This window comes from Sprattus sprattus (assembly GCF_963457725.1).
Source record: "Sprattus sprattus genome assembly, chromosome: 14".
Taxonomy (NCBI): Eukaryota; Metazoa; Chordata; class Actinopteri; order Clupeiformes; family Clupeidae; genus Sprattus; species Sprattus sprattus.
In genome coordinates, this window is record NC_137912.1 from 24,241,646 (window position 1) to 24,256,911 (window position 15,266).

Here is a 15,266-nt window from a genome sequence, read left to right on the forward strand (position 1 = left end):
GGGTAGAAGGCAATGTCGTCACAGTCAGTCTTCTCACTTCGTCAATCCCAGGTTTTAATGGCCAGGATGAGATCACTGATGCTGGACTGGAATAACTCAGCCACTCTTTGAGACGCAGCACAGATGTTTCTAGATGTGCCTGTTGTTGAGTATGTTTTGAGGAATGTTTGTGTGTTAGGGATGTAGCATGGAGACAACACGTGGTTGCTAAGCGCAGGGTTGCTAGTGTGTTGGTGGTGGTAGATGAGTCGAACACGAGACGAGAGCAGATCCAACAGCATGGTGTCATCGGATAGGCTCTGACCACACAGTCTGAGCGATTGGCACTAACACAGCTAAATCAGAGAGCAAAGAATCGTCTAGAAGTTTAGTACTGGTTCTCCTTTGGAAGCGAATCAGCAACCTATTTTGGATTGTTGGAATGGGATTTAAGTCCAGGTGCTTGGCCCTAACGCTCTTGAGTTTTTGTGGCACGTTTTAAGGTGTGTTGTTTTATAAGCAACTAGTTTTGGCAGTCTATCAGAAATGATCCCAGAGTGAAATAAAATCCCTGCCTGTTTTCAACTTTTCTGCTCTTCTGACCTGTGATTTGGAGGAAAAACTTTGACTTGGGCTAGTCTAATTCAGTTCAGGTAGGTTGAAATGTAATTCCGTCATGGTTCTCAGCAAGCACTAAGGTACACAGTCAGAAGAAAATAACAGTTGCCTTAAATCCTTTGGGAAAGGCATTTCCAGTGTCGGTGCTTGACAGTTATTTTAGTAATCTGCATCCACATCCCTAATGGGCCTCAGTCTCAGTCTCAGTTCCAGTTACCTCTCATCTCCAGACCAGATATGGGTACACCCACAGTAATTGCTCACTGTCCCAACAGACCCCCAAAATGAGAAAACTACTTGGATCATTTAGATTTCGTTTCAGTATTTCAAAGAGAATGAGCTGTGAGAGCACAAGAACAGTGAGCCTCTAGCTAGCAGTGATAATCATAGACGTATATGATGTATGTATTATGTCTTTGGCGATAGCCTTACTATCGAGATTTTAAGTAACATGGAGACAAAACTGTCTTTGGTACTCCACGTAGATCATAAACCCTTGAATGTAGAAACGACTCAATGAAATCGGTTGAGAAATGTAAACGCTAAAGTGCTATTTAACCAGAAAAGCCGCAGCTCCACCGTTCACTTGCGTTTGTTTACAGGCAAGTCATCACCTCCCCAAGATGGCGGCGAGATGGCACGTTGCAGCAACGTTCTGAATGTGTCTATACCTCTGTGTCTCGCATGTATGACGTCTTACATGCGACGCAGCAACGTTGCCGCCTTGATTCAGGGCGTCGCGGTTCATTTTGAATTTCTCCGAAGTGCATCGTGACTAGTGACCGACGAAGAAAAGATGAGGAATATAACGTGACTAAGTGAGTAATGAGGAACATAAGTGAGTAATGAGGAACATAACGTGTCTAAGTGAGTAGTGAGGAATATAACGTGTCTAAGTGAGTAATGAGGAATATAACATGTCTAAATGAGTATAATGAGGAATATAACGTGACTAAGTGAGTAATGAGGAATATAACGTGACTAAGTGAGTAATGAAGAATATAACGTGAGTAATGAGGAATATAACGGGACTAAGTGAGTCACAAATCATACTTAAGAAATACTTTACTAGGAAATGCCAGAAGCTATTATAGTACATAGCATTTGATTCAGCTGAACAGGCCCTAAAGTGTAGGCTAGCAGTTTTTTTTTCTTCCATATTGTTTTTGTGCTTATTTACTGAGGAAGATCTCAAGACAAACTCGTGCTAACTTTTATCTAATTTCAGACATGCCGAGGCAGGCGTATTCAGACTGTGGGCACGCCAAACACAGAGGGGACCGTCACCGCTGGTGCGTTGTCTGCCTGGGAAGAGACCACGCGGAGGCGGCACTTAGCGGCTACCATACGGCCTGCGACGTCTGTGCCAGCATGACGCTGGCCAGAGCAAGGAAGCGCCTTGCTTATTGGGAGCGCAAGGACGCTAAGAAGCAGACGCCAGCGCCGACTGGGGAGATTCCCCCAGTTGGGCTGCGTGCTCCATCGGCTTTGGGCAGTGGGGTGTCAGGCCGCGTACTCGCCGAAGCCGCACCCTTTAGCCCGTCTCCCTCTCCCACTCCTTCACCCGCCCTCCTGGTAGCAACAGACCAGGAGGCGGTGAAGCTGCCCGCTGGCTTTGACGACCAGCCCGCTCAGGCATCTGAATTTGGGCTGGAGTCAGAGGGCCCGCTCAACTTCAGTGAAAAGCAGGTGACCTACGAAGAGGGCATGGATATGAATATGGATGTGGCTGAGCGACCGCGGGCAACCTCTCCCCTGGACTTATCCAGGACCTTGGGCCAAAAGCTGCACGAGGTGGCGCTGAGGGCGGCAGGCCGCCTGGGTCTTCCCCTCCCTCCCCCTCCAAGCGTGCAGGCTTCACTGCTGGACGGGGACTTCCACGGTGGGCCCCCCGTAGCGGCTCCCAGCCCCATCCCCTTCTTCACGGAGGTGCATGGGGAGCTGACGACCACGTGGGCCACCCCCTACTCAGGGCGTGCCCCGGTCCCTGGCTTTGCTGCCTACCTCCACCTCGAGCAGGCAAAGGAGAGCGGCTACCTCTCCTTCCCACCGGTGGAGGACACCGTGGCAGGCTACCTCTCGCCCGCCTCCCCCGGTATGCGCCGTTGCCAGAGGCCCCTCCTGCCCACGCAAGTGGCCAGGCACCAGGCGGCTCTGGCCGAGAAGGCATACCTGGCGGCTGGGCAGGCTGCCTGCTCCACCAACACGGCAGCCCTCCTGCAATGCTACCAGGCGAAGCTGCTCAAGGAGTTGGCTGCGTCGCTGGGGAGCGATAATGAGACGGTGGTCGAGCTGCGTCGGGCGACGGACCTCTCCCTCGGACTCACCCGCTGCACCTCCCAGGCTCTGGGCAGAGTAATGGGTGCCTCAGTGGCCACGCAGCGTTCGCTATGGCTGTCTCTGTCGAGACTTAGCGTCAGAGAGAGGGGGCTGCTGCTGGATGTTCCAGTCAGCGTTGAGGGCGTCTTCGGAGAAGCAGTGCGGATGATGACCACCAAGTTTGAGGCGGAGCAGAAAAGCCGGGAGGCTTTCCCAGCATGGATGCCCCGCTCCAGCGGCTCAGAGCGCCAGTCCTCTTCGGGGCAGCCAACCCCGAAAGCTGGGAAAGCGCAGCAGGTCCCGCTCCCCAGCACCCCCAGCCAAGATCAAGAAGCGCCGTGGCCGGCAGAAACACCCCTCCCGACCCTCCGCCCAGCCTCAGGAACAACAACTGGCAGGGAATGGAGAGAGAAGTGAGCAGTTGGTCTTCAGCTAAAAGTTCAAACCTTTCTTCTTTACCGTATAATACAAACGTATGTTGATTTAAAATGTACAGTGAACAGGTCTCCCATGCTCATGGGAATACTGGAAAAGTCATGGAATGTAGTAAATTCATTGAAAGTATTGGATAGGTCATTAAATGTGATATTTGATAGGTCCAATGAAAGGTCCTTGTTTTTTTCTGTATTCTCTCTCTCTCTCAACTTTTTGTCACTTTGGAATTAAGGCCCCGCCCTATGTGTTAGAAGCTGCTTGACGGAGACCCTTTGAAATGTGTGTGTGTGTGTGTGTGTGTGTGTGTGTGTGTGTGTGTGTGTGTGTGTGGGGTGGGCTGTCCAAATGGCCAGCTCGTGCTATCTTACATAAACTAGATCTCTCCCCTTTGGATTTCCTCCTCATCATATCCTTATCTGTCAGCTGTTGGAGAGCTCTGTGCTCTCTCTCCCTCTCTCCCTCTCTCTCTGTACTCCTCTCTGCTCTTCATGAAGGTCATGTGCAGTCACTTATCCCCTGTGGCCAACAGTAAAAACTATGTGTGTTTCAGTTAAGACCTCGGTTCTGGGCGGAAAAAAGCGTGTATGTCATAAAACCTGAAATGAACAGAGTTATCTCTGCAGGTGAGTTTCCCTGAAGTCTGTTTACAGGCTGTGGTGCAGAGAGAGTAGAAGACAGAGGAAGGGAGGGAGAGAGAGAAGGAAGGAAGGAAGGAAGGAAGGAGAGAGAGAGAGAGAGAGAAGGAGGGCGAGAGGAGATGGGGAGAGAGAGAAGATGGGGGAGAGAGAAAGAGGGCCTTCTGGTGGCCCCTGAGGGCCTGATGCTTGGGCCCCTGGAGAGCCCATCTGGTTGTGGTAAGCAGGGGCTGTTTGGAGGATGCAGGATTTGTCAGAACATGTGAGAGCGTTTATCACCCGCCGTGAGTCAAAGAGCGAGAGGGAGGGAGGGAGGGAGGGAGGGAGGGAGAGAGATGGCCTCGGCCTGCTGAGCACAGCCTGGGAAAGATTGTCATGCTCAAGAATCTCCATGTGTGTGTGTTTAAGGGGATAGCTGCCGAGCATGAGGTTCAGAATGTGTGGGGCAGTTATAGTGTGTGCGTGTTGGGGGTGGAGTTATGGTATGTTAGAGAGAGTGTGTGTGTGTGTGTGTGTGTGTGTGTAAGGAGGTTTATAATGTGTTGACGTGTGTGTTTGCCTTTGGCATGTCTTCAAATTCTCACGTACTTGGATTTCTCTTCAGGTGTTCAGCTGTTTTCTCTGTTTCTCAAATTCTCATGTCTACCTTCATTCTTATTGATGTATGGATTAAATGATCCCTCTCTCTCTCTCCCCCTCTTCCCTCCTCTCTCTCTCTTTCTCTCTCCCCACAGAAAGGGAAAAGCCATCATCTGCTTTTATCAGTGCGTCTCGAGACGGATCTCCTCATAACTCTGCGTCTGTCACTAAGGTAAGATCCCCTCCAGAGGACACTTATAACGTGCGCACACACACACACGCACACACTTTCACTGGTTCTCTCTTAGGCACACACTTGCATATACACACATGCACACTCAAACACACTGTGCCACTGTCTCTGTTGGACATGCATGCATTCACGTGCTCCACACACTCCATGCACTATTCACACACACACACAAACACACACACACACACACACACACACACACACACACACACAAACAAACAAAGAGAGGACTGAGAAACAGATGTGCCCAGCCAAAACAGGATCAGCGTGGCTGACTTTAATCCACTTTAAGACGAGCCGGCCATTTCCCAAACACACCCAAAACATGTACGAGCTCACTGTACGAGACCTTATGAGTAGTATCTCTGCATAGCTGTTATGGATTATAATCAAGGACTGTGCCTTTAACATCTCTGCATGTCCGTCAATAGCAAAGCAATGGTGCTCCTTTAAAAGGTGGTCTATCCTGTAAGGTTTTCTTTGAGGTTCCGCTGGGTGTCCCTTTGGGTGGTCTGTGTGGAGTGTAAGCATGGCTAGGGTGTGCCCGGCTATCAGATGCTAATCAGATGGCACTGTTGAGGCCATCTCCACGGCGACGTCCCATGAGTCAGGCCACCCAAGCGCTGTCATGGCGGGGGACCGACGCCAAAGTCATTAGCCATCATGTGATCTACAGCCAGTGCCACCACTACAGCAATGACGGATCCTCACGAGAGGCAGAGTTGGCCTGAATCAGTGTCCACCCTATCTCTCTCTCTCTATCTCTCTCTCTCTCTCTCTCTCCCCTCTCTACCTCCCTCTATCTCGCTCTCCCTCGTCCCTCCATCTCTCTCTCTCTCTCTCGTGGTATAGTTGTGTGACAGAAGTTAGTCAATGTTTTAATAAAGGAGTGATAAATCCCGTCTCTCTCTCCCCCTCTCTCTCTCTTCCCCTCTCTCTTTTTGCTTGTCTTTCTTTCTTTTTTTCTTTCTAAGTGCTCTTTCCTTCACGGTCACCCTCTCTATCATTGTTGTAATTGAATTCATCTGGCTCCTCATATGGCTCCCCCCCCCATTTCCTCTCTCTCCTTGGTTCTCCTAACAGAATATTGATCTTGGGGCTTGTGGAAATCCCAGAAAAAACATGGCCACTATTATAAGGGAGGTGCATTTATCTTCTCTTTACCTCTCCCCTTCATCTATCTCTCTCTTCCTCTCTATCCCCCTCTCTCCCCCGGCCTCTCCATCTCTCTCTCTCTCTCTCTGTAACTGTCAGCTACCTCCCTCACTCTCTCTCTCTCTCTCTCGTTCTCCTGTCTCTATTCCCCTCTGTCCCTCCACCTTTCCATCTCTCTCTCTCTCTCTCTCTCTCTCTCTGTCTGTCAGCTACCTCCCTCGATCTCTCTCTCGTTCTCCTCTCTCCCTCTTTCTCCCTCCATCCCGCTCTTTCATTCCTCTCCATCTATCTCTCTCTTTCTCCTCCTGTTCTCCTCTCTCTAATCCCCCTCTCTCCGTCCACCTCTCTCTCTCTCTCCTTCTTTCTGTCCATCTCTCTCTCCGTCTGTCAGCTACCCTGAGCTCCCGTGAGACGTCATGTCACGTCCTAAAAAGATGGTGCGGGAGAAAAACTTTAGTTTGGTTTCTCTGGCCTGGCTGTCTGAAAAGTGGCTGGGCTGCAGTTTTGGGTTTGGCTGACACCCGCTTGCCTTTCATCTTTCGTTTCTTCCCCCCCCTGTACCCCCCAGCACCCCACTCCAGTGCATTAGAGAGAGCCAGCACACCACTCCCCATCGCCCCTGACTCTGGCGGATACATGCATTTCCCCTTTGTTTGTTTGAACCACAGCATTGGTCTCTGAAGTGTGTGTGTGTGTGTGTGTGTGTGTGTGTGTGTGTGTGTGTCAAAGAGAGAGAGAGCGAGAGGGTGTTGGTGAGTGAGATGGAGTAAGTAAAGTCAGGTTTTTTTCTTTTTTTAATGATTTTTTGTTGTTGTTTTGCCTCTGTAGAGAGTGCTGGCTCTCTGCTCATCATCATCTTTGGCTGTGTGGGATTCATTTAGTACCCTTGGTTTCTTTACCCTGAAATGGGAATGTGAATGCGCTGTTTGTCCTACTTCTAGGAAATGATGACGCCTTGATTTGTTTGTGTGCGTGTGTGTGTGTGCGAGTGGTTAAGTCAGTGTGTGTGTGTGTGCAAGTGGTTAAGTCAGTGTGTTTTTGCCCCAAGGTGCTGCTGTGGGCAGTGGCTGTGAGAAACGATGAGGGCTTGTTTTATGATATTGATTTCACACGCACTGCAAACCTCTCTCTCACACACACAGACACCACAAACATACCCTTTCACACTACTGTGTCACGAGCACAGAGTTGTTTTTAAACCTCATTTAATGCTTCAACTCAACTTAACTCAGCTCAGCTCATCCTGGCAAACACACACCGACTTTACATCTCGCTCACGCTCACGCTCACGCTCTCTCACTCTCTCACTCTCTCACTCTCTCACTCTCTCACTCTCTCACTCTCTCACTCTCACTCTCACTCTCACTCTCACGTGAGGCAGAGAGAGAGAGAGCGAGCGTGAGGCAGAGAGAGAGAGAGCGAGCGTGAGGCAGAGAGAGAGAGAGCGAGCGTGAGGCAGAGAGAGAGAGAGCGAGCGTGAGGCAGAGAGAGAGAGAGCGAGCGTGAGGCAGAGAGAGAGAGAACGTGAGGCAGAGAGAGAGCGAGCGTGAGGCAGAGAGAGAGAGAGAGGGCGAGGGAGAGAGAGACACAGCGAGAGATGCAGAAAGAGACTCAGAGAGAGAGAGACAGGGTGAGGCAGAGAGGGAGAGAGAGGCAGAGAGGGAGAGAGGGAGAGAGAGGGAGAGAGGGAGAGAGAGAGACACAGCGAGAGATGCACATGGCAATAAGGTATTTTTTCTCCAGGACCTCAAAGGATCCTGTGTGTGTACGCACACTTTACTGTGTGTGTGTGTCTGTGTGTGTGATTACATTCAGTTGTGTGTGTGCTTTAACGTGTGTGTGTGTGTGTGTGCGCGCATGCTTTCCCTATTATAACAGATAACCCCTTTCAACCATGCCTTGATAAAAAGGAGGTACCTTCTGAAAGTGTGTGTCTTTGAAGGTTGCCCCCACCCCAGTCCATGCAGAGCGACCATCACCCAGAACCCTCTGAGACCAGGATCAAAAGACTCAGCCCTGGGTGACCTTAGCTTGCATGTCCACACAGACACAGGGGGTGTGTGTGTTCTACCATGTATTTGGAACAAAGGGCAGGATACACACGCACAGGCACAGGCACAGGCACACACACACACACACACACACAGTGGAGTGTGGCAGAGAGTTCTGTTTGCCGTTTCCTTGTAGCGTAGCTTCATATCGTCCCCTCTCTCTCTCTCTCTCTCTTTGCTATCTTTGCTTCACTGATCTCTCTTTTCTCTCTCTCTCTCTCCCTGTCTTTGCTTTCTCTGACCTCTCCTTCCTCTCTCTCTCTCTCTTTATCTTTCACTGTGTCTGTCTCTCTTCCAGTGCTTGTTCTTACTCTTTGGTAACTCACACTCTCTTTCTCTCTCTCTCTCAACCCCCCCCCCCCCCCCCCCCATTTCTCTCTCTCTGTCGCTTCTGCTCTGTCCTCTATGCACTACGGTCCTTTCTGTTCATCCATGTGGCCCCCTCCCTCTCGCCCTCTCTCTTGCTCTCTCTCTCTCTCTGTCTCACTCTCTCTCTTTCTCTCTCTGTCTCTCTCTCTCTCTCTCTCTCTCTTGCATAGAGCTGATAGGCCCAGCTCCAGCTGAGTCATGCTGAATGTCGGCCACTAGCCTCGGCGCTGGACGATGCTCCAGCGTTGCCGCGGGTGACAGGGAGAAGGGGACATAATTGGATAATTGGGAGCTGGACGAACTGCGGGGGGGGGATATTTTAAGACCCGCTTGGCCTCTCGGTCTCCAGTCTTCTCGATTTAGCATCTCACTATCTTCATCTCGTCTCCTCCTTGTCCACTTGAGGTGGGGGGGGGTTGTCGTGTCGTGTCCCATGCTTTGCTGTTAGCACCTATGGTACTCTGCCCTATGCTGGTCTGGCCGTCAACTTGCGTTTCATGAGACAGGAGTCTCGCAGGTGTTAGACCTCATGTTGTGTGGACCAACGAAAGCGATGTTACACACACACACACCAGTTTTTCTGTTGAGATCATGCATGTGAGCGTCTCCGTGGCGATACAGTGGTGTGTAGAGAAGGTTCAGCGGATACTAGGATTTCCTCATAATTCCTTGGTATAATGTCCTGAATGAGGCGCTCCTGTCAACTTGTAGAGCAAGGCACTAACAACACAAAGGCCATGGTTCAGACACCCAGGGAGCGCACTGGTGCCTGTCTGCAGACTGACGGGGGTCAGTAAAGTAAATAAGGGCAATGGAATGGGAATGACTTCTCTTGGAGACAGTGCTAGTGGTCTCTTGTTACTATAGCTCTGTGTACGATACAGAGTTGTATGTAGGTACTGAGTAGAGCCTAATATGTGAAATGTGCTTGTGGTCTGTACTGACTATTGCTCTGCGTACATCAGTGTGTGTGGATTCTGTGTGCAACGCTAGTTGTCAGAGTTGTTGATCTGGTCCTTGTGTTGTGTAGTAATGGAACCTAACCCACTCTACACCTCATGCACTATCCACACACACACACACACACACACATTCTCCCATCTGTCATATCTGGCAAATGCTATTTGTCCTAGTGGTTGATCCGGTCCGTGTGTTGTGTAGTTGTGTAGTGGCGGCACTAACCCACTCTACTTCTCTGCCCGGCCCCGCAGGAGGAGACTCTGTTGACTGATGCCCTGGCGGACGAGGCCACGCCCAGCACGGAGGAACCCTCTGCCTTCTTTGAGGACTTCCAGGAGCGGAGGGGACAGGCCATTGCCGCTAAGGCGCGGGAGATCGAGAAGGTTTGTGTGCTGCTCGCGTGCAGGAGACACACACACACACACACAGAGGCTTGAGAGACTAGAGGCTTGGGAAACTAGAAGTTAGTAGCTTTGAGAGATGGAGAAAGTTTGTTTGAGAAGGAGGATTTATTTTTTTTCCTCCCTCCAAAATCAACTCCTAGCTTTCATCAAATCTATGTCAACCAGATTCAGATCCTTGAAACGTCAAACGCTTCTGTGTTTGGCATGTCTATCAAAAATGAATTGGAGCGGATTAATGAGGGATGTTTGTTCTTGTTTATGAACTGATTGATTGGTGCCTCATTGAAGTATTACAAACTATCATCCTGTGACGTGTGTGTGTGTGTGGTGTGTGTGTGAACGTACTCTGTATCTCTCTTATGGTTGTAGTTACAGTTGCGTTAGCAGACACGTCTTACAAAACATTAGAAAAACATTCCATACAAAAATTACACATATGACTATTTAAAAAGGGAGTGTTTTTAAATGTATCAAGGCTGTCACTAGAACAGACAGCACTGGGTAGGTCATTCCACCTCCGAGGATTCAGAAGAGAGTTTTGGCTGCAATCTCTTGCTGCTAATGTAAGAGAAGGCAAAGTCTGCAGACACTCCTCAGAGGAGCGAAGTGGTTGATAGCGGGAATAGGGCTACGCTGAAAGTCATTTGTTTTGGTACTTATATAAATAATTGGATTATGCAGCGATCCTCAGTTGTTCCTGTCTGCCTCCTCTGCCTCTCCTCACTCCTCCTCATCTGTGTGCTTCTGAAGCCAGGGAGAAGTGTCTGAGTCAGAGTATGTCTGGGCTAAGTGGAACTAAAAAAAAGCTGATGAATGTGAACAAAGGAGGAGCACAAAGCATTCCAGTTCTTCATCATCATCATCAACCAAAGTGTCTCTGCTTTATGACCTCACCACATCCCTCCGAATGTTCTAGGTCAGATGATGAGCATGCTGTTCCACTGAGTGCTGGAACTAGACACATGATTCTCACTAACAGAGATGGACTGAAGGAATAATGAAGAGGGAGAGGGCGCTGAATGTCAGAGCGGGGGGTGGAAACCCACCACAGCAGGCAGAAGCCACCATAGAGACTGAACCGTGGGGTCGCTCCATGTGCTATTATTAAGCATAGCGCTCCCCAGCTCTCCCCCTTCCCTCTCTCTCTCTCTCCATCTCGCTCCCCCCCTCTATTCTGTCATCTGCTCCGTCCCTCTCTCTCGTTCTCTTTTTCCCTTAATTCTCCTGCTATAGGAAAACCTTCCTACTCTCTCCCTCTCTTCCTCTCTCTTGCCCTCTCTGCCACTCTCTCTCTCCCTCCCTCTCTCTTGCTCTCTCTGTCACTCTCTCTCTCCCTCCCTCTCTTTTGCTCTCTCTGTCACTCTCTCTCTTTTCTTTCCGGATCCGTTTAAACCAGAGGCGGCGGGGCCCGGAGCGAAGCATCAGGCCTCCAGTGGCGACTCCACACAAACCCACTGACTCTGCACATTCTTCGACCGTTTTTTCTTTATACTACTCACACACACACACACACACACACCCCTTTCAGAGAGAAAATGCAGAAAACATGTTTATGGGGGGTGGGGGGTTTCTGTGAGCCTCCCCCACAGCCTGGGCCAAATGCTTTTTGGAAGCCATTTAGACGGAGTTTAAATCATTAGCTTTTTTATATGTCATTTCACCGCATTCCATGTTTTATGTTTATGACTATGTGTGTTTATTTGAAGCAACTGTTGCCATGCATTCACTGCAGGACCATAGACCACTTTTCTCCCTCCCTCTCCCTCCTCCGCTCTTCTCCTCCTTTCTCTTCTCCTTCTCCTTCAGGGGTTTGGGTTTCAATCCATATTCATGACAAATTGAGGTGTGTTTGGATTTCCCCGCGACTCCAGGCATAGTTCAGTGACATTATATGGATACCTCTCTGGGCTCGGGCCCTCTTATTTCCCTCTGCACTCACACACCATAATCTTTCACTGTTTAACAAGTGTCAACCAGATGTTTAGTTTCCCCCCCCAATCTGGTCTAGCCATCTCATCCTTACACTGTCGTACACACGCACGCACGCACATGCACATGCACATACACACTCACACTTACACGCACACATGCAGCACAGACACACACACACACACACACACACACACAAGCACAGTCACACACCGTACTTGCTGTATGTGTAAACCCATGGCTTTCCTACAAAAGCCAAAAGCATTTATCCATCTTGGCATGTCATTTGTGTGTATGGGTGTGTGTGATTTGTTTTTCTTGCCAAGTAAAAGTAGCCCCAGAGCCGTAGCCTGCATGTATCAATCAGGCAGCAGAGGTGGAAGTGGCTTTGGTTTACTTTGGCAGAGGCACCAGCTACCCCCGTCCACACACCCCTCAACCCCCTCACCCCGCCAGAGCACTTAGGTGGATTATTCTACATTCTGCATTCTCTCTCTCTCTCTCTCTCTCTCTCTCTCTCCCTCTCTCTCTCCCTCTCCCTGTCTCACCATGTCTTTCTCTCCCCCTATTTCTCTCTTTATCGCACTCTTAAACATGCATACATCCTCTCTCTTTCTCTGTCTCTCTTTCCCTCCCTCCCTCTCACTCTCTGCTCCCTCCCTCCTTCCCTTCTTTCTGCTGGCATGCCCATCATGTCTGTTGGCAAACCCCTCCTGATTGAAAGTGAGCTGCAGGTTAAGTGTGTGGTTTCTGCCTGGCCATGCCACGGTGCCTGCGGTTAGGCCCTGCTTCTAAGCTTCCATTCTTCTTCGTTTCTTTCCACCCGCCTCGGCCGTCGGGTCCAAGTTAGTCCCTCTCTGGCTCAAGTTCTCCTCTTCTTCAAAGTTCTCTCCTCCTCCACAGAAGATGGAGGGCGGTGGTTGAGAGGTCTCCCGACAGCCGCGCGGCGGCTGCTGGCTGCCTAAGTTGAGATGTGATGGCTCTCCTGGAGTGTGTGTGTGTGTGCGTGAGAGAGCAAGAGACCCAGTTTGCTTTCAACTCTTCAAAGTTTTTGCTTAAACATCCCAAGTTATTTGATTCAAACGATAACCCTTAGTCCATTGTCAATGTTTGTTCACCGAGAACTACTTCCTCGTACTGCTTGCAGCGAACTGAAGAACCGAAAACGTTTGTGAAGAAAACATTTGCCTTTGTTTGCTATTTTTATCGCACCTCTGCTCTGTGCTATGTGCCGCTGTTAATTTAAGTGGGATTTTTTTGTGGCCTGTTTGCACACACACACAGTGCATTCAGTGAGGTGAAACAGGTTTTAGAAAGCGGTGCTTAGTCCATTTGGAGTTTTGAAAAGGTGAATGTGTCCGTTTGTATAGAATGGTTGCGAGGGTAGTTCACGCAACACCGTGAGGAGAAATGGTGTTTCAGTTTGTGTAATAAGGGTGCAGTCAGTGTAAACGTTTTATAGCTTGTGGTTTGGGTGGTGGTTGGAGTTTTAAAGACTAACCTTTCTCCGTTTTAAAACCCCAGTTTAAGGAATGTAGACGGCCCTGCTGCGGTGCTTAAGCAAATCAGAAGCATTAAGCAGCCACCGTGAGGAATGTCACTCGGGGGAAACACTGGCTTCATTCTCCGGTTCGTGTCTAAAGTGTTACTTCATGCTTTTTAGCGCAGAAGTTAATAAAACTCAAAGGACTTTCTGCAGTGTTCGGCCACTTCATTGTGTCTTCTCGTCTGGTGTTTTCGGGTAAATGTGAGCAGGGCTTTAAATGTCTGTCGCTCCCTCACGGAACACAGAGGGCGTCTGTGTTTCTATAAAAGAACCTCTGCAACGGAGACAAACGAGCATGGAATTCTTTTCACGTGCGAGGGACTCGGTCCGTGAAAGTGGAGTGAAAGGCTCTCGGTCCTGTCTTTCTCTTTTTCATACGAATCAAATTGCATGTAAGGAGTTGCTCTCGACATTCTTTCTGTTATTTTTATTCAACCCTCAGCTCCTTTTCTATGAAGAGATCTTTCCTTCATTTGTCTTGTATCTCATCCGCCAATGTTTGAAATCGGGTTATTTATGCAGACCCTTAGTCCCCAGTTCTCTATATCTTTTTTTCTTTAGAGTAATTTGTAATTCTTCCATTTGTTGTGTAGCCCCCACCCCTTCCGATGTTGGAAAGTAAAGATGCCAAGAAAGATGTCTTTTTATTTATGCCTCAGATCAGGACGTTTAGAACATAGCTTATACAATAAATCCCCACGTCTCGTAATCATTAGGTAGACATGTCGAAGAACGACGATAAGACGCCATCATTCCTCTTAGTTCACTTCGTTAGGTGAACTGGAAATGTCAGAACCAATGGGGGAAGCAGGAATACGATAGGAAGTGAATTATTCCTGTGTAATTACCCCATAAAGGTCAGTTATCTTGCCTCCCTTCTCTCCATGCTGGATTAACCCCCATCGTCCCCAGTCATAGACGGGAGGGCACATATTAAGATTCAGGGTCGGGGCCCAGTCACTAAGCCGCGCCACTGAAGCCACACTTTTCAAAATGGCAGGGAGTCCATGAGTGTGGTCATGGTTCTACAGTGATTTGTTACGTAATGAGGTCATTTACAGTGGAACCTGGCCCGGGGGTATTGTAAGAGTATTACATGAGCCAGATAATAGGAACTGCTTATCTAGGATCAGTTTGTGCTCAGTTCATGATGTTTGCATACCTACCTCCTCTCACTGTTTGACTAGTTATTTTAAATACACCTGGAAGTATGGAGATCTCCGAAGAGTGCGGTGCAGATGGGAATCGGAGTTTCACAAGCAAGATTTCTATGTACCTAACTGGTATGTGTGAAACCATCTGGCTCGGCCTTGAGCAGTGACCTCTCAAACTCCCCCACTCCACCCTGTTCCCACCCCTTGCCTTCTCCTAGTTCAACTCCAGTTCCAAAACCCGTTGATTGTGTGATACGCTGTGCAGAGTGGCTTCCGGAACTTTCTGTTTGGGACAGGAGGAAGTCCTTCTCCTTGATCAGCTTGTCTGGTGCCCTTCCTCTGTGTTTGCCTTCTATCTCACTTACACATCAGCACCAGCTTACACAATGCACAGATACACACACACACACACACACACACACACACACACACACACACACACACACACACACACACACACACACACACACACACACACAAGCTCTATTAATTGGATGCATAATAGTATCCATAACCCACATCCATTCGACTAGAAAATTTGCCATATATTATACACACTCACAGATGAAAACCATACTGCCAGACACATGTTTGAGAATATCATCCTACTTACGCACATACACATGTAGCCTGCACACACACACACACACACACACACACACACACACAAAGAATCTCCCCAAACCCTCTACCATGTATCCCAGCTGTGCACACACATGCACACACTGAACACTCGATCATTTGTGCACACACACACCCATTCCTGGAGTAGGTCAGGATGGCTCTTCCTGTTTGATTGGGTAAGAAGGGTGTGTGTGGGAAGTGCGTGAGTGCCGGGTGGAACCAGAAAGGCCTCCGCCGCCTTCCCACATTCTTCTCC

The 15,266-nt window shown here is 49.2% G+C and overlaps 1 protein-coding gene across 1 annotated transcript in view; it reads left to right on the plus strand.

The window, feature by feature from the left end:
• Positions 1 to 15,266, plus strand: part of pphln1 (periphilin 1) — a 48,009-nt gene that overhangs the window by 26,448 nt on the left and 6,295 nt on the right. Inside the window, exons 8-9 of the mRNA XM_080850841.1 lie at positions 4,721 to 4,797; positions 9,605 to 9,736. Of these exons, the coding sequence (XP_080706967.1) occupies positions 4,721 to 4,797; positions 9,605 to 9,736 (209 nt within the window). The remainder of the gene's footprint in view (positions 1 to 4,720; positions 4,798 to 9,604; positions 9,737 to 15,266) is intronic.